The 23,799-nt window shown below is 29.7% G+C and overlaps 3 protein-coding genes across 4 annotated transcripts in view; all 3 read left to right on the top strand.

Moving 5' to 3' along the window:
• Positions 1–2,541, top strand: part of LOC108747742 (monocarboxylate transporter 2-like) — a 45,116-nt gene extending 42,575 nt beyond the window's left edge. Inside the window, exons 6-8 of the mRNA XM_018485437.1 lie at positions 68–205; positions 481–777; positions 1,944–2,541. Of these exons, the coding sequence (XP_018340939.1) occupies positions 68–205; positions 481–777; positions 1,944–2,332 (824 nt within the window). The 3' untranslated portion in view covers positions 2,333–2,541. The remainder of the gene's footprint in view (positions 1–67; positions 206–480; positions 778–1,943) is intronic.
• Positions 2,542–5,854: 3,313 nt separating this feature from the next.
• LOC108747657 (DNA damage-regulated autophagy modulator protein 1-like) lies at positions 5,855–10,303 on the top strand. Of its 2 annotated transcripts, none has more exons than XM_018485256.1 (8): positions 5,855–5,873; positions 6,579–6,729; positions 7,425–7,514; positions 8,414–8,535; positions 8,809–9,035; positions 9,524–9,662; positions 9,948–10,105; positions 10,206–10,303. In XM_018485256.1, exons 3-8 carry the CDS (start codon positions 7,444–7,446, stop codon positions 10,278–10,280), a joined length of 792 nt encoding a protein of 263 aa, XP_018340758.1. In that variant the 5' UTR covers positions 5,855–5,873; positions 6,579–6,729; positions 7,425–7,443; the 3' UTR covers positions 10,281–10,303. The 2 variants fall into 2 exon arrangements, with proteins under 2 accessions (XP_018340758.1, XP_018340759.1); XM_018485257.1 differs by lacking the exon at positions 5,855–5,873 and adding an exon at positions 5,925–5,949.
• A 4,790-nt stretch (positions 10,304–15,093) lies between these two features.
• LOC108747852 lies at positions 15,094–21,823 on the top strand. The gene is given in 7 exon segments (XM_018485720.1): positions 15,094–15,487; positions 16,672–17,005; positions 17,206–17,327; positions 17,666–17,895; positions 18,103–18,241; positions 18,313–18,513; positions 18,850–21,823. Coding segments are annotated over 6 exon segments (3,099 nt in total). The 5' UTR covers positions 15,094–15,487; positions 16,672–16,922; the 3' UTR covers positions 21,174–21,823.
• The last annotated feature ends 1,976 nt before the right edge of the window (positions 21,824–23,799 follow it).

Below are 23,799 nucleotides of genomic sequence, written 5' to 3'. Positions count from 1 at the left end.
CTCTGCCTCTCGCAATAAAATTTAAGAGCACATTACGAATAATAAAAAAATACTGATTTTCCTATAGGCATCTTCTGCGGCGGCTATCATTACAGTCTGAAGATGTATACATACGAAAGAGTAAGAGCGCGGAACTTTGCCAGAACGTGGGGTTTTGTTCAATGTTCTCAAGCGATACCAATTGCAATCGGAGTACCAATATCAGGTAAAAAAAAGTCTAATATAATAATACTTATATCTTAACGAGTATAATTAGTCTGAAAAATTTATAGTGAGTAATTTATATTGTCTCATTCGATCGATACTGTATCATTTTAAGCAATAATGAAGTGTTTCATTTCTAACAAAATTTAAAAAACATTTTTTTAAACGATTCTTTGAAATATCAACATTCAATTCTATGCCTTAATGAGCATCCTGAAACATCGAGCAGTTTTACACTGCATTATAATGCAGAGTGAGGAAAAATATATTTTGCAGGATACATAAATGTGGGTTGTGGTGGTAAGGCTGGCTACTACTTCAGCTCGACATGTGTTCTGGTTGGCAGTTTTACACTCTTCTTCATCGATTTACATAGAAGAAATTTATCAAGACATAAACACACCAGAGCTAATGGTAAAAAACATATATGCTCCTCGGTTAGTTGTCCTCAACGACGAAGATTATCGTTCAGTCAAGAACCTAAAAACGAGGGAACTCACCTAGCTGCTGCTGGAGCAGCTGGAACGACAGCTGCAGCACTCATTCTAGGGGCCGATATTGCTCCAGTACAAGGTATTTTTTTTCTTTTTTATTCTTTTTCCAATTTTTATAATGAATACAAAAAAAATTGAGAGAGAGAGAGAGAGAGAGAGAGAGAGAACATAGAAAAAAATTCTTATTAAATATTATTTTATTATTTATAATAATTAGAGCCCGACCAAAACTTTTGCCGAAACTGAACCGAAACACTCGGCTGCATATCAATTTCAACCGAAACCGAAATCAAAATTTAAAAAATAGGAATCCTATAAAGACCATATGTATAAATAGGTCATGCCTATATATATACTTTATATTATATACTTTTTCTTCATAAGTATCATAATTTATTGAAACAATAATTAAATTTTTGGGCCAAAATTGAAAACCGAAATTTCAGTTGTGTGTCAATTTTGGCCAAAGAATATAAATACTTCTTCTTCATAAATATCAAATAATTTAATTATTGAAACAATAATTACACATATTAAATTAATATTTATGAAGAAGAGCTATATGGTTTGAGTTGAAACTAACACGTAATGAGTGTTCGTTTTCGGTTTTGGTAAAAGTTTCAGTCAGTTCGGACTCTAATAATAACATGTGTTATATCCTATTTATAACATATTTTACTCTCAATACAATATTGCGACGATATTATTACAACATTTATAATATTACTGCAGTATTCCTGGAACGCTGCAATTATAGACATAATATATCTAGACCGAACGTCTACAGTTATTTGAGGAATAGGAGTAAAGCTCACATTGAAAAGAATTCATTCAATTTTGTGGTCGTGCATTCTCTCTCATTCACGAAGATGCAATATCTGTGATATGATGATTATTATATTGGAATAATCATGCTGTATGAGTATATAATCTCAAACTCTGATCGTTACACTATTACTTTTGATTCTTTTTGTATTATTTTTTGAAATATTTATCATTAATTCTCATATTAATAATAACTCAAGTAAAAAAAATAACTTCATTAAATCTTTAATTTTTTCTTATTATTCATATACCTACTTATATGATACATTCAATTTTTCAAATAGCTAAATTGATATTTTTATTTTCGTTTGTACAATATGACAAATGAGGCACATTGTAAAATGCAAAATAAAACTTTGCGTAGTAATGATATTATAAATGCACTGAATACTCAACATAACTATTGTTTTACTGTCCTAGGTGAAGGGATAGACGCTTTAGGAATAGATAAACCGGAACTCACGTGTATCTCGGAGGAAGGTATCGCCGACATGGATTTACCTGATAATTTACTGGAAGATTTCGATTATATAGGCGATTGTATAACTTCGTGCAACAAGGTCGAGAACTACCTTATGCTCTCGGAATTCGAGAACAATCTGATTGCTGAGATGCCAATTATTATGGATCGTTGTGGACGCAGATGGTCCCTGGGCCGATCCAAGACAAATCAATCCAATTGCGGTCAGATTAGTAGCGTTCAATCAACAACTAATGAGCAAGATGTCAAACCGAAATGGCGTTTCATGAATGTACCATCTAATACTAACACTAGAACGATTACTGTTATTGACGAAGCTAGTACATAATTGTGAGGATGGAACATTAATCTTACCCTTATGAAAAAATGCTACTGGATTCGCAAAAAAAACAATTAAAAATAATTAGAAAAAACTATTCAAATACAATATTCAATATCATTTGTTCCAATTTCTCACTTATCCAATAGTTTTATCCATGACAGTAAACAAGAGATTAGAAAAATAATTATATATGTGTGAATGAAGAATGTAAAGATATAATATGCAAAACACGAAACTTGTAGCATATTTTCAATATAATTTTTTTAAATATAAAATTCAATATAAAATTGAAATTAAATACAATCATAAAGTTAAAAAATGAGAATTATACAGAAAATTTAAAAATTTAAAAATATTTTAACTTTAATTTTTAAATATAAAACATTACAATTCTAAACAATGCGAAACAAAAATGTACTTTATTGAATGCACTACCAGAGATAATTAAAGAAAATCCTCATTTATTAAATTTTTACATATGTCGGACGTTTAAAAGACATCTAGACATTTTCTGACATTCAAAAAAAATGAAGACTAAAAATATTTTATATCAAATTTATTAAATTAGATTTCTTAACCGCTGTTTGTTATTAGAACATATACACCTTCTACTGAACTTTCAAAATAATCAAAAAGAAATATTATGAAAAGATAAAAAAGGATCAATGATATGAAATACTGACTGAGTTATGTGCCGGCCATATATATAATCTAGTAATATTTAATTGTAAATGATTAAAGTGTCCTCAATTATTCATCCGTCATTTATTTAAATATACATAAAAGTTATATTAGTTATAAAGAACAAACAATGATATGCTAATTTGTGTAACTTAATACAGTGAAAATGTAATCCGATAACACGGGTCATTTGATTCGCAATGTAATTAAGGACAATAACATCAGCTTTCGACAAAAAAAAAACCACGGAACCGTCCAGCAAAAAAACAACCTTTGATTCGCGTCAACATATCTTTTTAAATTTCTTATTAATTATCCAAAATAAAGAATAATCTGTCTCATTATTATTAATTTAATTTATCAATGGTATTATGTTTTCAAAGAATAGCAAGTTTAATAGTTACATAAATAAAATAGTAAGCTCTTTGTACGAATATTGCGATTTGATTGTTATAGATTGATAAGGCATTGAAAATACAATCGTAGTGGGCATAATATTGTCCTTCTAAATTAATTTGAATAATTAATTTAATTATTTGATATTCTCTCTTCAGTTTGATGACTTTTTGTCTAATTTTTTACGTATTTATCTGTATCTATATTTCTATAAAAATTGATTTTATCTAATTTAATTTTCTGATTTATTAAGTAAAATTCAATGAAGTAATATAAAGAATATATTTTATCAGATATTTTATGAGAACATTTAGATCTTAATCGTTTATAAACGATCGAAATATGTATCTTTGGCTACGATTGTACAGCTAAATAAGCACAAACTGTGCAAATGTATGAAAAGATTGTATGTAGACACATTAGTTTAAGTTTTGGGAACTAGTCCGATCGCATTTAAAATATAATGCGTCGTGAAAATATAAAAATACAAAGTGCATATATACGTAAATATTATTATTCACGGCGTTCTCTTTTTTGAGATTTGATTCACATAATGAAATCAATGATAGACTCCAGATATAATAATGTGCATCTATTAATTTATTTATCAAACTATTTATATTAGTATGTAAATACTCGATACTCATGCCATGTATATACACTGAATTTTAAGTGTATCTATATTTTAAATTAAATGATTAAATGCCGATAATATTAAATATATAATAATCATTATAGATTAGTATAATGTCTATAAAAATCGTGTCTTTCACTGATTGAGATATATATATGCAAAATTTTTGTTGAAATAAAATATAACTTTATCGAATACGTAAAAATTGTTTATATTAATTAAACGATAAGAATAAGACAAAAAAAAAATAAATTTCGTAAATATTCACAAATATTAATTATTTAATTAATAAAAACCAAAATTTAAGCAATAAAATAATAAATATTTAAAATACGCTTATTTATGAATATACTTGTTTTTAAAATTATTTACAAAAAGAATAGTTTTGTTAAAGTATCTAAAAATTTAATCAGATACAGATTTGAAAATAACCTTTTTAGATCCTCAAAATAATTATGTAAAATTTAAAGAGTGTGAGAAATGTATATATAGCGCACATACATACACGTATATACATACACATCTTTTTATACAAGCGAACTATATACACATATAAAAGTTGTGTTTATAACATTTTATTTTTATTGAACAACATATTTTTATAATTGATTTACTCTGTTATTATTTTGTTATTATTTTTTCGCTATAAACTAAAATTTTAAAAATTATATTATAACAAAAATCTTTAAACGTTTTTGTATAAGTACTTTAAATATTCAAAATGACATATTTTTAAATAACATTTAAAATTTCCAAACATTTCCATTAGAGCACAGATAAACTTATTGAAATTTATTCTTATAGAAACAACTTTTGAAGTAAACCGTTATTAAATTTGTATTGCTTTTAAATGCTATCTAGAATTATCTGTAAAATTTTCCATAATTTTTTTATTATTTTAAAATATGTATAGTGCATCTTTAAATGTTTATGACTGCAAAAAGCTTTAATGCTCTAGTAACCAAAAAATGTCCTACATAATTATTTGGATAGTTCAAACATAACTATGTTTATCTGTATCCAGCTAAATTTTTAGATATTTCAGTAAAACTTTCGTGATCCAATTAATATACAAATTAATAACATTAAAAAAAGACGTCCTTTAAAAGACAGTGTAAAATTCGCCGAACAAGAAACTTTATATCCAGTTTGAATTATAAATGTATTTTCCTCGCTCTCAAATTAAGTGAGTTCCCTATGATCGTAGGAAACTCACTTAAAAAATATTCAAAAAAACAATGAAAAAGTTAATTGAAAAATTAAAAATAAAAGAAAACATGTCTATTTTTTTTATAGCTTTGATATATATGTATAAATTGCTAAGTCAAGAATGTTGCATTAAATTTTTCTGAAATTCGGTTTACATAAAAAAAATACCTGTATAGATATTAAATAATTACTTAGCAAAAAATAATTATCAAACTTGTCTATAATAAAAAGCAAATCGCTAAATATATTCTAGCGATAAAAATAAAATTAAAAAATTATAGAACATATTGTATTGTCGTAATGTTGTTGATATAAAAATGTGATTCAAATACGTAATCCTTGTACATGCGTTATTTTATTCTTTCATATCCTAATTACAAATTTTTTACACCTCTCTACGAAAAGTCTCTTAATTTTAAGTCGGCATTTTATCAGTATATTCAGTGGAACAGCCGTAACTCGATAATGGACGCAGAAATACAGTCTGAAATTACAGTCGAATTAGAAACAGCACGATCAAATGGCCCTATTAACATTCCAATGAATGTGATATCGATAGCGTTGCGTTAATTACGAATGCCTAGTCTACTCATTAATTTCAAACGAGGCGTATATTTGTTGTGCACGGTTCGTTACGTTTAATTTGATGATGTTAAATAATTATATCTTTGAATCATCCATCGACCGATTTTTCTCCTATAAAGTAAATGTGCCGAAATATTCACTTAAAAATAAAAATAGATAATTCGCGCTCCACAAAAAAAATCAAAGTAATAAAAAGCATTAAGTTTCTTATATTAATTACAAGGTTTTAAATATTAAAAAAGTGTGATATATACTTATATACTTACATATTATTCTTTCAAATCTCCATTTTTTATTGAAAATCAGTTTTCATAACTTGAAGTATAGGTATACAAGGTCTAATAAAAAAATAAGCGAACCTTTTGAATTATTCGGCAACGGAGACATGCGATTTGCAGTACTACAATCGTTATAATCTTCCGAGTAACGTTCGCTTATTTTTTTATCAAACTTCGTATATATTCAATTAACTAAATAATTCATTATTGATTTGATCAAATTAAAAAATAATTTAAAATTTATTTCTCTTTAATGTGTGATTTTTAAATATATAGTGATGATATATTGATAAGATGATAATTTCATCCGACTTATCATCTGATACTAATTTAAACAATAAATATTGTTAGTCGTTATTTCTTGTACGTTAAAAAATTCTCATGAAAATATATTAAAAAATAAATTAAATTTCGCATAAGCGCACATATATCATATATTACACGTCTCACGTTAATTAACACGCAATAGTGTGCGTGGCGATTGGTACGGTGCGAACGATAAGAGGTAGCACAGCGACAGACAGTCGCTACAAGACGCCTCACGATCAAATGTCCCTGTGGTATGAATCTTGATAATATATTCTTAGAAAAAAAGCCACTAACTACGCAAAATTTTCAAGGTAAGTCGATATACTTTTATAAAGTAATTTCCGGTATTCTTTTTATAATAAAATTTTATGGTAGAATTTTGATCGCATTTTTTTTTACAAATTTCCATTTTATTATCCTTAAAATAAATTCTATTTCTTATTTTGGAAATTTAATATAATGAAGTTTTGTGTTAAAAACTTGATCGTACAACCTCTTGAATGTTTCATTAATATGGGCGATTCGATATAACAAATGATTTAATAAAATTGGGGGATTATAAAAAATGATCTATTTATTAAATCTATATTTGTACTTATTCTTCCTGTAGTTGACGCATTTATATGTATATTTTTATGTATGATTCATTAGCACTTCGGTATAATTAGCGAATATAATTTTTCACTGTTAATGTTACCAATTGGTATTAAAAAACGTAAAACGAACATTATAAATTACAAGGAGGATCCTGCCTAAAGTCCTCTGGATCATCTTAACTGTATCCTTTATGAATGGCCATGTATCACTTCAATTCTTTTTCAATCAATTCAAAACTCGCGTCTCTTCATTATTTTTTTTTATGTTTAATAGATCGATCAAAATTATTGTATCGCCACTAATCAATCCAATAAGGAATGTAACAAATAATGCATTGAATCCAAGCGTAGATGTAGAACGCATCGAACTATATAAGAATAACACAAGATAAGAACAATGCATGTTACAGCATTGAGGACGAAACAAGAATGGCGTATGGGAAATTGCATGTATTACCGTTGAGTCTCTTCATCTTAATCCCAGTGACATTTGTAATTACGTAAGTCCGCAATTTTTAAATAATGACTAGATCAAATTATTATGATAAATTAAATTATTACAAAAAAATATATATATATATATACATTTTTCTAGGATAGATAAAAATATATATTGCAGCCTTTTATTAATAAGTCTTGATTTGAAATATCCTCTATACTCATTTCCTTTTCAAAACGTGAAAATTATTATTAAACATGAAACATTTCCAGCAAATAACGAATATAACAGTCATAAATGTCAAATATATATATTTATATAATTATATATAATAGTTATTATGTATGTTTACTGAGTTATTTATATAGAATTCATGTCTGTGACTCAGTCATTATTAACATGAGCATAACAAAAAATTCGAAAATATTTATTTCAGAATCTTTAAAACAAAATAAGCAGAATTTGCTTAGTTTATTTAAAAATAAATAAATCAACTTTGATATTATTTTATCTTTTATGTAAATAATGTTAAATTATTATCAATCTGTTTCTTTTAAAATAAAAGTAATCATCTCCGATATCAAAATATTTGCAATAAAAAAAATACAATAAATAAAATATACTTAACAAAAATCTGTTTATTCGTTTAATGCCAAAATGTTATTTTCTTTCATTATATACATCTTATTCAAAGGGTTCCAAAAATTAAATTAAACTTATACTTCGATATCAGAGTGTCTCCTTATAAAATAAATAAGATATAAATATGTGTACAAATCAATTGAAAATTAAGAAAAATTATTTGATTTTTAAACGTCTATAGCAAATACACGTCGCAGAATTATTTAACGATCAAGAGCTAACCATAAAAGAATTTTGCAAGCAGTCAAAGAAGTCGAAGAAACCTGAAGCATTATATACTCGCTCAAGTTTATAGTTTATAAATGGCTCATGTTTCAGATACACTATATCAGTGCAATGGGATCATGTGGTACCTGGATTCCCTTATATATCAGAGACTGGCACATTGTCACCAGAATCCTGCATATTCGCACAATGTCTGAACATCGCGGCTCTTTTACGTATGTAAACACAATTCCAAGAACTTTATAGACTAATGATAAGTAAAACTTATCTCATATTTTAGACAGAGAATTTAAGTCACGAGTCATATAAATAAAAAAGAAATCTATGAATTAATTATTAGATATCTTTATTATTAGATATCTCAAAATATGTAAAAGAAATCTAAAAAAAAGTGTAGAAAATGATTAGGAAAAAAATGGAAGTAAAAATAACTTCAGAAAAATTTTCTTGAACGCAATAAAAAGAATTCAATTTGCATCTTTTACAAGTCGGATGCTGTGTTTACATCAGGCATCGACAAGTACTGCAATGGCAGATAGAAAGAGGCCACGATCTCGTAGACAAAAGGATTATCGCAGTGACAACGTGCTGCGGAATCCTTGCTTGCTTTGGCCTCGATATACTCGCTAATTTTCAAGAAGCCCGCGTAATCGCGGCTCATATGATTGGAGCGATGACTTGCTTCTCTGCTGGCACTCTCTATTTCTGTCTTCAGGTATACCATGATACAAATCATTACGTTTTAACGCGTACGTTTCGATATCAAAGATAACGTTAATTTATTGATGATATTGCATCATTCTTTGACACAGAGCCAATTGAACATTTGAGCTAGCAATGTCAGAGTGGCTTTCTTTCCGGTCAATCAACATTCGACACTAGTAGGCTTTTCTTATGTTTTTTATCAAATTTTTAAATTTCCATTTTATTATCATGTTCCTTCTACCGTATTTTATTTTAATTTTATTATTGGTTTTTCTTTATTTTTTTAACTTTATATTTCTTTTATTATTATAAACATAGTTAAAGTTCTATTCTGGTCTATTTATAATCGCTTTGCACGCGAACTTAATACACTAATACGTAGGAGGAATAAATAAGCTCCATAAATATTTTCATATAAAAAAAATAATTTTATCACTAGTTAAAAACAACAAAAATGATTTATATATTATCATAAAATAATTCTCTATTTATACACAGACATATCTGAGCTACAAGATGATACCAGCCGTGAATGGTATAATTATTGTTTATTTGCGCGCAATTCTCTCGGCTCTTACGTTAATATTGACGATCGCTACAATTATTCCTGGCTACATCTCAATGTCAGAATTTCAAGGTACGTAAGTGCATGTTATTATAAAGACTATAATTTTTATAATATATAATCTACCTATACAGTTATAATCTATAACATATGCTTAGATCGAAATTTCTCAATTATTCACATAGAGAATGAGTATATATCAAATATTTTAAATTTACGTTAGACATGAGTGCAAATTAAGTACATATATATAAGACTTTTAACTTTATCATTAAATAAAATTAATGAAATTAAACTGAAGATAACTCGAATATTTTTAAAAAAATTCAAGTAATCAAAATATAACGTGTTACGCAGGTAACGATTACAAAAAGTGGTTACCAGCAGATGGTGGTTGGGGCTGGCACGTCGCGAGTACTATATGCGAATGGGTTCTCGCGATCGTCTATTGCGCGTTTCTTCTCACTTTCGTTCCAGAATTTCGATTAATTAATTTTGAAGACCCCGTTGTTACGGTACCTTGATCTTTTATCACTATTCATAGTAGCGATCATTTCATACAGAAAACTACGTTTATGAATATACATATAATTAAAATACATAATTTTATTTTAGCTAATATATTTGGATAAAATCGAGAGCTCGACAACCTCAGACAAACCGGAAGGAATCACGCCACAAGACACGTAAATTTTTTCCTCGATGAATGTTATTAATAAACATCACTTAATTAATATAATTAATATATAAATGATCTTTATCGTCCTTCAAAGTAAGACCTATAATTATGTGATTTAAATTATGACTCTAAGTTCTATTTGGAATTCTGATATAAAACGTGTATAGCAATTCTTAAGTCAGAGTTACATTATTGTTATTACTAAAAAAATAAAAAATTTATTAAATAAAAATTTATTAAATAAATAAAATATATTTTATAAACAATTTATCTTACATTTTTCTATCATCTTCCTATTGCATTTATTTTTCAATTCCTTCTTTTTCTGTATTTATATGTTTAAGAATTTTGTTTAAAAGAAATTGTTGGTTATTTTTTCTGAGATTTTAATTAAATATTATATTGTTTAACAGTATTATATTTAATATATTATGTTTAGTATATGATGTATGGAATGCATCATTTATCATACATTTACCCATATATTTTTATTAAATTGATGCACATATGCATCTAGATATATAGTATATTAATAACATTATACATCCGTTACTTCAACAAAAACATCAATTCATTACTCACCAACACAATGCGCAACAGCGGAGTTACATCAGCAACATCGCTACTATGTGATTCTGTAACAAATAAATTAAAATCCGAATTAAAACAAAGCAGAAAAATCAATTAATATTTAAAAAAATATTTACTAACGCAAAGTTCTCTTAAAAATTATCGTATAATTTTCAAAATATATAATTTTTATAAGCATCAATTTTACAAAAATAATTATACATTTTCTTAAAAAAATCTTAAAAATGCATATTTATAAAATTTCAAAATAATTTTAAAATAATCCTTTTATTTTAATTATTATTTTTACATCGTTAAAATAAAACTCAAGAATAAATTTAACAGAAGAAAGATACTAATATTACATAAATAGAAAAAAGAAAATTTACCGCAAGGTTGCTCCGCCGTTGCCCGATGCCTTTCCCAGACCTCCTCTCTCTCTCAGAATCGGGTTGATCATCCTCTCGCACAGGACACTCGCGTGAAACACTCGCGAATAATATAACTATAAACGCGCGCGGACTAATCATTTATAAAAGTCTTTCGCGCGAAACACTGCGGCACTCCTCGTTTACAAAACCCATGATAAGATTTCTATTTCAATCGGTGGAATCAACACCACACGTCGACGATATGATTTCATCGTCGAAATAGAATTTTATCAAATGAGTTTTGTTAAAAGTCTATTAGTCCGATAACTTTAACGGCACTCCCGAAGCAAACGCGCGACGCGACGAACCGGCTACGGTTCGTTCACTCTCAATTAAATCGGCGGACGAGGGTACGTTGGCTTCCCCGTCGTTGGATTTTTATACAAAGAGAATGATTTTACTCAACATCTCAATAAAAATTTATCTAGACACATCATTTAGATAGATCCAAAAATTTTTAGAGAGATTTGAGAAAAACCGTTTTTTTCGTATATATCCTCGGGGTACTGAGCCCTCTCACCACGTCAAGGTGTACCCAGAGAGGGAAGATATCATTTGAAAAACATAACACATATAGCTATTATCTATATTATTATATATGCAACTATCGATTAACTTTTAGAAATGTATCAAAACACACATCAATTCGTTCACCAAATAAATTCAGAACAGATAAAAGGACTGAACCTTTTATTACGATGTCTATAAGATGATTAGAGTCGATGAAATTGCACTAGAGATAAATAAAAACGAGGAATATTTCTTTTATTTATCGACAAATAGTTCCAAAGTTACGCTTAATTTTTTTTTTATACGGATCGTATAACGAAAGATGCACGAAAACAAAAAATTAATTATATACATATATATATATATATATATATATATATATAAAATATATTATTCTAACTATTATATATAGTCCTCAAAGTAGAAATAGCATGGATTGCGTTATTTGCATGAGAGTACTTATTAGCGTTGCTTTTTATGACTCGTTCGAAGAACATAATCCAGATATACTCAAGCGAGAGAAAAATACGTTACACAAAAATAATTGTCATCCGTAATTGTCGCAACATCGTAATAAATTCTGTTTTCTAACACGTTTTTATTCCAAATGAACCGTACGAAATATCTATTTCATAATATATGATTGTCATTTCGATCCTTCTATGAATAATGAATCGAGCTAATAATCATATACTAAAGTACAATGTTTCGTACATTATCTAGCATTTTTCGTAATTATTTTTCAAAAAGAAATGTGAAAAAGAACACACGACACAATTACCTGCCTGTACGAGCGTCGATAATGGAATGACTGCGCAGTGATCACGCGTAAACGTGACGACGTCCTCTGCCTGCCCGACCGCCCTGCCGTGTCAAAACAAACCACAAGGTCGCAGATCATATAACTGTCGAAATATTAACGTATATTATAAAATAAGTAAAATAATCTAGTCGTTACATTTTGAATATTCTCTGATAAATAGGTTTTATTGCACGGCTTTTGCTTTACTTCTTACATTCGTTACGCACTCAACTCATGAATATTTTAGATATTTCAATTGTGTTGCAATAAGCGATTATTATAGTTTGTTATAACTTTTTATTACACAAAATCTTTGCAATGTATACAATATTTTTAATAAAGGATCGATGTCATGCGGCTTTTTGTTACTTTCGTTTAATTCTATCTTTTTATTTCGCATTCTCTTTTCTTTTTCTACCCTTAATATACATACTCGGGACTTAATATACATCCTTGGGACCCCATCCATATTTATTACTGTAACTTCCATAAAAATAAACATATTTCAATTAATTTTTTTTCAATTAAGAAGAATTGATTAAGGAACAAGTCCATGTATAAAAGTCGATAGAATTAAGGAGCTTCGAGATATATAGATTCAAAGAAGAAAAAAGTTCAGAGACACAAGTTCAGAAAAAATCTCGATTTAGAAAATTACTGGAGTGTATGGGACCCCAGTGTGTATAGCTAGTATTAATTCGCACTATTATTTCATTACCTAATTAGAAACGAAATACGTACACAACAAATCATAGACATATAGAACATAGAAATTACAAATTACTGTTTTATTTAAATTGATATCATATTTATAATTTATTGCTAATTTATCTGATAATTAGAAATTACTAACTAATTAGTTATTTGTTATAATTATACAATGTACATTAAAAATCAGAAGATAAAATCAACTGAACGATAAGGATTAATATTCTCTCAACTGTAAAATAAAATTAAAAATTTTTAAAAGCGCGTAAAGTTAAATAATGTAATAACAGTCCATTAGTAATAAGAATTACCAATGAGTGAGTTCAGATTTAAACAAGATCCTCTCTCTAATTAATTTGCGATACGTGCGACGTCTCAAGCGTCTAACTTCTCTCCACATTCGAGGACGACTGACCTTTCGCCGAGATCATTATAATTCGAACTAGTCATACTGATACAAGGCTAAAAACAAATTTAAAAAAATGGTAAAACTGTTTAGGGAACCTCGCTCCAATCATTCTGGCCTTGACATATCTTGTCGAGGTCATCACTCTAAGTAATATTCAAAAGATTTTAACTGTTTGTCACTCATTGTCTATTAAAAAGTTATTAACATCAAATGTGATTTATATCATGTTTTACTACAGATAGAACCTATATAGATTATTTATTTTGAAATTGTATTTACATAATTTAGCATTTAATATTAAACTTTCCTAATTAAAATAATTAAAAAACCAACGTACAAGCTGTAATGATAATAAAAGCGTACAGTGCCTATGATATATTTCCTTTTATAAAAAGGGAATCGTATCTATCGAATGAGAGTAAATTACCGATAGTAAGTATAAATACTAAACAATATATATTTTATAATACCATTAATATCAATTATTTGTCATTATTTATACTACTGTTGCTCGTTTTTTCTCAAGTTTCTCAAAATAAGATTCTCTTTATTTTATAAATAATTCATTACATATAATTTAGTAAAAAATATTTAATGATAAGTTTCACAAAGTTATTAATAAAACAAAATGACTTCTCTTTTTTATTTAAATCAACAACATTAATTTAAAAACAGAATCTAAAAAAAGATTTAATATATACGTTTTAGTATTTATTTCAACTGTTCCAAAAGAAGAAAAAATAGTTCAAATTTTCTAATCCATATTTCCTAATTTTCATGTTTCTCAAATAATGATAATAATTAAAGTTATTTTATTAAAAATTTTTTATTAAAATTTGCATCTTGAAATAATTTGTACATAATTTTACAAATATTTGAAATCGAATTTAATCTACAATCATATAAAGAACAGATTTAACTTTATCATTAAAACAATATAATTAATTGTAACAATATGGAATAAATAAAATGAAGATTTTTCTAACAAAACAATCCTAAAAATTTGTCAAGTTTAAAATTTGTATCTTGCAGAAATATCAACATTTTTTAATACTTTACATTTAAAAAAATGTATATAGTTTAATTTAATTAAAATTTTGATACCATCTTAACCCAACTACTATTTAAAAAATTAATATAATTTCTTAATTAATATAATTAAATAAAACTTGTGGATGAACTGTATCAAATTTTTATTTTACATGTAAATTGGTTACTAATTTATTAACAATAAGCTTCGAATCAAATTTAGCAATCGATTGAAAATTTTCCAACTTTGTTTTCCGTATACTCGTCGCTATTAATCTTAAGAGCAACACGTCATAGTGACAGGAAGCGACTAAGACAGCGCTCACAGAGTAGTACGATAAATAGGCTTTGGCGAACGTGTTGATCGGACAGTAACGACGCCGACGCGACGGTAGCAAGGACGGCGGCGCAGCTGCCGAGAACGTCGTTTTCACTGACGCAGCATTGATCGCGCACCTCTACGGGCTATAACCTTTGCATTTTCCAACGTTTTGTTACGACTCTGCGAAATTTTGCCGTCCGACAAAATTCAACTAAGGTCTACTCATCAGTCTATCTCACGTCTAAATTTCTGATTGTACGTAATATCGTTTACTATTATTTAGGCGGCGTGTGCTCCGAAAAATAAAGACTATGAAGAGCTCCGACTAATAGTCTGAACAACCCCACAAACGAATCCCGACAAAGGTGGATCGCTTTCGGAGTAAAAGTTTTGTGCAACACCACCCGATGTGTCAAGTGTGTCTTGTTGCAGTTTTGGTATGATCTGATTCTTTAAATGTTAGAAAATAATAGAGAATTGATTGGTAATTTGTTGCGCGACAAACGTTTTACGTATCTTGCGCAACGTAAAATATAAATAAACAAAAGTGTATTATTTTGCTGCACGTTGTATTACGAACGTAATCGAGATATCACACACGTCTCCCCCCCCCCCCCCTCGCTCTCTCTCTCTCTGTCTCTCTCTCTCTCTCTCTCGAGTTTATTTTTATTTTATAATTAACGGGAAGAGAGAGAGAGAGAGATATTATTCAATGAGAATTTTTACCTTATCATATCCTCTTCCGCTTCATGGCCTTTATTAACATGCTTATTCACATGTTTTACTTTGTCATATACAATAGATAACAATTGTATAACAGTTTGCGCGTTCTTTAAACATGACATATCGTGAATATTTTTATCAACGTCATATTATTATATTATATTTATACAAATGCATAAATGACTACCCCAATATATTTCAAACAGACTCGATTTTCCTAATGCATCGAATTAAATAAATTATTAATATTATTAAATTTATCGAGATTTATTAGTTAGATGTTATAATGCGATATTTATTGTTGGTCATATTAAATTGTTGTTCACATTATCTATGTTATTTCTATATAGTGAGTGCAAAAAGTATTCATATAGAGAAGATATCTTTAAAAAAAATATATATATATATATATACTTTTTAATTATTATACCTTGTAGGTAAAATAATTTTTAAAAATATACAATCTATTTTATTCTTTATTAATAAATTACTTATTAATATTAATTCAAAAAAATTATTTTTTTAAAGTTAATATTAATAAACAATTTATTGACAAAGAATAAAATATAATAGATTGTATGTATATTTTTAAAAATTATTTTACCTAGAAAGATGTATAATAATTAATATATATATCTTAAAAATACACAAAAATTAAAAATTTTATTATTTGGACGCACAAAAAGTATTCCATACGGTCGACAAATTTAGCTTCTAAAGTCAAGAACACGCGAGACTTTTTTATTTATATTAGAACAAAATGTATTTAAATATTATAGAATTATTATTAAATTGCTGATATCATATGATAAATTGCTTCTGTATCATAAAGTTAATTATAATGTTATATAAAATATTGTTCATATACATGTGAAGGTAAAAATTACCTCTCTTACAGAATTATTCAAAGAACATCGATGGCATTTGAATTGTGACATTGCCCTTGGTTCAGTCGTTGCAAAGATTGATACTAACGAGGAGAGAATTAAAAGGCCTATAAATAGCTATCAAAAAATATGAATGACCGTTACTCGTCGACGGCTGCATCGATGCGAGATTCTTACCGATAGCAGCGTCGATCGCAAACGTCGGCGATTGACGTCATCATTATCATCGACTTAATAATAACAACGATTACACATCGAAATCATGGAGAAGCAGGAGTTCTTCGCAAATCTACAATATCTGCCAATTGCTGTTTTTATCTCCTTGCCTACAGTTTTCATTTCAACGTAAGTCCAAACAGTTAATAAATTATTAAAAAGTTTATATATTCATAATAATTTATTAATATCTGTTAATTTATTAATATCTATATTATTGTATTTATTAGTGTCTTGTGTATATGGGAGGATGATACACGCGCGCCCACTTCTTTTATCTAAGTCATCTTCTATCAAATTATTCAAAAAAGTTATTTCACAATTCGCAGATATGTAATAGCTGTCTTACTAGGGCATGTGGAAGCTGGTTTTCCTTACATTTCTGATACAGCGACTTACGCGCCAGAAAGTTCTATCTTCTCTCAAGCTGTCAACTTGATCACTATTCTCAGTAAGTAGAATATATATCTACAATATATTTTCCGTAAACGATATAATATCATCTACATTTTATATATTTGTTATATCACATCAATGAGTTTTATTTTTAAGATAATCGTAACCCAAGTAGCTGCGCCGAGATTATATTACAGTTTACAATGACATTTACTATTTACAGTAATATTTCTCTCATTGTATTAAAACAAGGAAACTTTGCTGTTATTTAATTAAAGTTTATTAAAATAAAAATTATAATAAAATTGTAAATATTGTAATAGATAATAAATAATTATAACATATAAATTTTATGCATCATTAAAGCTGATCACAATTTGTTTTATATTACAGTGGGTTTTGCGATCTATATAAGATATTCCCAAGTTAAGGAATGCATTAGCTCTGAGTCACCTACAGATTCTTTGCTTGCAAAATGGAATTATTGGGCTTTAATTTTCGGCCTCATGTCAACCGCCGGTCTATCAATCGTCGCAAACTTTCAAGAGACATCAGTAATAGTAGTTCATCTAATCGGTGCATTTCTCTGCTTTGGAGGTGGTACCGCATATTTTTGGACCCAGGTACGTACGAAAAAATTATATGCTCTAAATAACGGGAAAGTTTATTAAATGCTTATTGATATGTAAAGATTTAATACACAGAATAAACAAATAAAAAATATATAATTTAACTGTAGATATAAGAATAAAATCGGTTGCTAGCATAACAAAATAAGTAAAAGAAGCTGTTACTCAGCTGAAAATGAGCCGATTATCTTTTTGTTATAGGCCGTATGTTCATTCTGCTTGTACCCATCAGGATGCTCGTTACGAATTGCACAGTTTCGTACAGCATTATCGACTTTCTGTACTGTGTGCTTCATTGTGATCGTCATCACAGGCGTATTGGCTCATTCGGCCTATAAAGGTTGGTCGTTAATTTTTAACTATTCTTTACATTGCATGTGGTAGTGTTAATATTTAAAATATATTCTGTAGGAACAAATCCCCGGAAATGGCACAAGGAGGATGGCGGCTGGGAGTTGCATGTGGTTAGCACCATAACCGAATGGCTTTGTGCAATAGCGTTTTGCACTTATATCTTAACATTCACGGAAGAATTTAGGGATATCAGAATAATTCCTCCGAAGGTAATTCTTGTAAATAATACATTTTAATGCAGTATAAAAAATATTTTATGTTCAATAATAAAGACTTATTTTTTTGGAATGCTACACAAATATGTTGTAGCAGTTTATAAAAAAAAAGTAATATTTAATTATAAATGTAGGAAATTTTAAGACACTAAATTATAAAATTAAAATTTTTTTTTATTTTTAAAACAGTAGAGTATATAGTTTCGCTACCTTCTATTGAGGAATCATGAATACATTTTTTATTATTTACGTATCTGCTAACAGGTGATATGTAACATGCACCGATTGAATTCGACTAACGAAATATTGAACGAGAGCCAAGATTCCGCGGTGGTTCACGATCAAACAAATCCATCAACTAGTACCTGATCGTTCATAGGCAGAGGCGCCGGCTATGTCAATCTTCTCTCGCCTTTGCCGGTTGACACACCCTGTCCCGGCTATCGGTACCGCGAATCCAGAGACAATTTGCTGGACGAAGCGGCACCGCTGGTAGCCACGACACCACCGGCGTTGCATGATAACGCCGAGAGGAATTCCGACGTCCTCTGCCCGGTAGAAATACATGTACATGATCCTACAATACGTGAACGACGTCGACGTTCCATAAACCATCATACTGAGAAGCGACACCAAAGAACCGATGTCGAGCATAGTTCGAAGAGATGGATTGATCTCGACGAGAATGTGTTGGACGGTTATATCTTAATCGATGACAGAAATCTTGGTCCTTCAGTTCCCGAGATTGATGGTGAGGAATTACCATATCCTGAGGATGCCACTGAATACGATGATGATGATGATGATGATGATGATAATCAAGACGAAGATACTGATAGTCATGGCAGATTCAAGTGGTCGATATACAATCGATCAAAGAGAATTAATTCAAAACAATACCAATCTGATTTCGAATTTGGTGTGACATATCCGCTCGCGAATAGTCATGGAAATGCCTATCAAGACTCGAGCAGTCATAGTAAGTACGCGGAATTATATTCGAGACATCAAAGTGCTAGGAATAATCTCGAAATGGCTCGTGGCCTTGATACGTCATCGTACACAGTAGCAAACAGTCATGGCGAACATGGCAATCCTGCAGCGGATATACGAGATCGAGATTATAGAGAAAGCTCAAAAAACGACAATCTGGCGTTGGATACATCAACAGACATGAATTACGAGATAGCCAATAGTCACAGCAATTATCGTGTGTTCTACGACAGTCAAACGCAGCATCAAGCTATGATGCCTCCCTGGTCCTCAGAACTATGGTCGGAAAATCGCCGCAAAGAGTCTCACGTTATGCAGGAGGGATCTAAGGTTAATATCACAAAAAAGCAGGACAATGAAAAATACGAGGCAAGCACGAATCAATCAGAAAAGAAAGATGAACCGGATTCCGAGACTACTTGCGATATTGAGCAATGTTTGGTACAAATCGAGGAAAGTCTTTTAAATATTGAACAAAATCTCCTTCATGTTCAAGATTTAGACATTCCAGAGTTGCGAAATTTACTCTACAAGAGTCCAAGTATCGAACGAAGCCTTTATGAGGTACAGGATCTCCTCTATGCCGATGGTATTGTTCCGGTCATTCCTAGAAATAAATCTATATCTCTCGATTCAGATGAAGAGGAGGAAAATGAAGAGGAAGAAATAGAAGAAGAAGTTTGGGTAGGTCAGAATACAACGATCAAGGATAACGATAATGAAGATGGAAACGCGGGCGCTCCTGTCGTAAACAACTCCAATGAGGAATGCTCGGATATAAATAACGTTGATCAACATAATCCCTCAAAATCGGATGATGATCATTGTACCGATAAATCAAACGTTTTAATAGAAGAGGAAAAAGACTCGAATTCTCAGATATATTCGAAGAAGAACTTTATACTCAATAGTCTTGGCAAAACTCTACCAAGAAAAATCGCCCTAGATGAAGTTAAAGAAAATATTAGGCTGTGTTCATCAGAACCAGAAGAACCCGCAACTACAATCGATTATAACTTGAATAGCGCATACGTCGAAAAGAAATCCCTCTTTCGCGACAAGTGGCATAGCAGGGCAAGCTCTTTGGACGAGAACTCGATCTTCCAGAATTCGGAGCTTGGTGATAAGCAAGAGAACGAACCCTCGTTGCAAGATGTCTTCCTTATGGCTACGGGATCTCGTCGCTTAGCAATAAATGCGAAAGCATTATCGGAAGGTACCTTGCAAACTAATAAAAAAAAACAACATGACAGAAGAGGATCCCATGAAGAGAAACTTCTACAGGCAGTTGAAGCAACAGCGGCAGATTTTCGGAAAAAACTTGAGAGTTTTGCGTCGCAGCGACGATCCATTCTGCATAAACAGAAGAGGATGACGCCAAAATTAGCCAAGGAAGTCTCGGACAACGTGACATCACGATCGAAAGAAAAATCGCCCACGAAACCAAAGCGCGCGATCGCGACGACAGCTAAAATACAGGACAAAGACAATGGTGCCGATAAAAATACTAGTTGCGATAAGCGAAAGAGAAAAAAAATATCGGGGAAAAATCAAGGTGCCTCGGAGAACGCTTTGGTCCCCAGCAAACTGATCTCACTCTCGTTATCGTTGCTCCTCGCGGCCCTCCTTCAAGCGGTCAGATGCTTGACGGACCTTGTCGAGGATGCCTTTAGGTCGGTCAGTTACGACAGAAGCGGATTGCTGCAGTAAACTGCAGAATAAATATCGGACATGCATGTCTCGATATATATCGTAAACGTCACCACTTAAGTGATGTTTAATGACAATTAATCATGTCACCAATAAACCTCATAATTATTTAAGAACATGATATCTGTGATAAACATTATGCTTAGAAATCTTGACGGAACTTGCATTAACCGCTGCTTCCAAAATATTGACGAAATTGACGAAGTTCATCTTGTTGAACGAATTGAAACTGATTTTAAAGAACTTATAAAGATAACATGCTGTGAAGGTGATTGTATGAGCAAAAATTAATCTCAACAGTTGCTCTTTCTCTTTGAAATATAAGATTAATAGATAAACACAACGAAGTAAAATACAATATAGTGCGTAATAAATCTGGATAACTCGATGGTGCTGAATACGGAGCTAAGCGTGTGAACGATATCTTAGTACTTACGTATATATGGTCAAAAGTGCCTGAAACCCATCGCGTATCACATACGAGGTGTAATACATGATGCTATTAATAACGCTATTTACGTCTACCTACATAAATCTCTTTTTTCAAGTTGTAAGAGCATTGAGAGAAAATAAAGCGGAACGAGAAGATAAAATGCTTGAAACGTAAAAGCGTAAGTCGCTTTTCCCTGCTTCATCCATCCCCTTTCTTTGCCATTCAAAGAACGTAAATCTGGAAATGGTAATATATATTGGGCTTTTCAAGTATTCGATTAAAAAAAAATCTCTGATTAGAATAAATGTAGTGAAATCAATAAAATTCTTTTATAAATTTTCAATTATATATGTATTAAAGTAAAGTAAAAAATAAAAAAATTCTGGAATTGTATTATTATATTATAATAATTATAGAATTTAGTCAAAATTTTTAAGTTTTATATTTTATTATAAAATAGATGAATAAACAGCTATATAAATAAAAAAATAAAGATAAATTTATAGCTTTACTGATTTGCTATTGCTGATAAAAAGAAAACAATGATATTTCTGTTTTTTTAACTAACAAATCTCAATTAAACAACAATAAATCAACATTTTCGTGATAATTTAAGAATTATTGTCACATTGCTCACTACATCATGGATTGATTTTCAACAATCTGGTCGTTTTACTCGTCATCGATCTTTCTTAGTATGAATTGTAAATTAGATTTATACATTATATGTACATTTGCGCAAAATAATATGCGAGGAACAAGGGTGGAATTCAGATCAATGTTTCATGCTTATCGCACATCGACTAAGGTCGAAAGGAGGACATAGTGTAACGTGATACCGAACTATTCCGAAACGTTCTCTCAATTTCGATTTTCTCGTCTTACAATCAGTTAAACAAAATCTCGAGTTTCCAAGTCAAAGCTATCTTTTGCAAAGCTTTTTCTAAAGATAGTTACTTCCTTGTTCGTTCATGTATTGTCGATCTCATCAATAACAACATACCGTTAAAAAATTTATATATAATATAAATAACATCATTCTATAAGATTAAACTATAATATTTTTCAGATATTAAGATTGGAAATCAATAATTGCAAAATTTCATGACATTTAAGTATGTATTATATTATAAATGTAAAATATAACTCTAGTAGCACAATTCATTGATTCACAATATTGATTGTAAATTGATTGCTATGTGAAAATAGCCATGGATATACTTAGATCTAGATTAAAAAAGCGTTATAAACTCATTAGACACCGCGACAACGCGAAGACGGTTTCATTCTGATGCTTACAAAGATATAAAAATAAAAGTAGTATTATAAAATAATACCAACGTATGATAGATATTAATATATTAATAGATGATAGATTTAACAATATCGAGAAAAATGAATTCTGTCTTTTTTCAGGATTTTGATAAGAAATAATTTTTTCAGAATTTTGATAAAAACAATTTTTTACTTCAAAAAACCAGGTTTAATTCAATTTCTACTCCGAAGTAAAAAAAACCAGTTTTTTTCTCTATTCCCAACATCGATTTTTGCCACTGAACTATATATACACTGGAATGGGCATCAAGGAAAATTTGTAGCCACAATTGATCAGCCGCCATTAGTTTTAGTTTGGGACGATATTTGAGCGAATCAAAAGCGTTCGCGCGCGCGCTGCGATCGATGTATCGATCGATGTATTACCGATGCATGAAAATCTATATGGACATGAATGGTACGTATGTAAACAAAAATAATGTCACTTCAATTATATTACATTCAATAAAATAACATTAATAATACTTTTCATATCCTATACCATTAACACATGTGAATTGATACATTTAATACAAAAATTCTTACTTATAAAATGAAATGCCCTTTTTACTTCTCTGCCCACATCCAGGCATTTCATGTTGATGCTTTGCACATTTTACAGTGACGCGATTTTATAATTTTTCAAAGTAATCTTTCAAATATAACTCCACATACGATGATCTTATTGACATATGTGTCTCACTAAAGAACACTAAATGTAAGTGCGCATGAGTACCTGAAAGCTTCTGATTCACTCTTATATTGACTAAATTAAAATGGAGCTGATCAATTGGTGCCATGATTTTCTATGCTTCACAGCGGAGCGGGCATGCCCATTCCAGAGTATATATATATATATATATATATATATATATATAT

The sequence above is a fragment of the Trachymyrmex septentrionalis genome, unplaced genomic scaffold (assembly GCF_001594115.1).
Source record: "Trachymyrmex septentrionalis isolate Tsep2-gDNA-1 unplaced genomic scaffold, Tsep1.0 scaffold20, whole genome shotgun sequence".
Lineage (NCBI taxonomy): Eukaryota > Metazoa > Arthropoda > Insecta > Hymenoptera > Formicidae > Trachymyrmex > Trachymyrmex septentrionalis.
The sequence above is the reverse complement of the archived record's forward strand: the minus strand, read 5'-3'. Positions and strand labels throughout refer to the sequence as shown.

Coding starts and splice junctions, on each gene's coding strand:
- LOC108747657 (XM_018485256.1), top strand. CDS start 7,444: ATGGCGTATGGGAAATTGCATGTATTACCGTTGAGTCTCTTCATCTTA. Junction 9,663..9,947: donor CTCAATGTCAGAATTTCAAG/GTACGTAAGTGC, acceptor CGTGTTACGCAG/GTAACGATTACAAAAAGTGG. Junction 10,106..10,205: donor TTGAAGACCCCGTTGTTACG/GTACCTTGATCT, acceptor ATTTTATTTTAG/CTAATATATTTGGATAAAAT.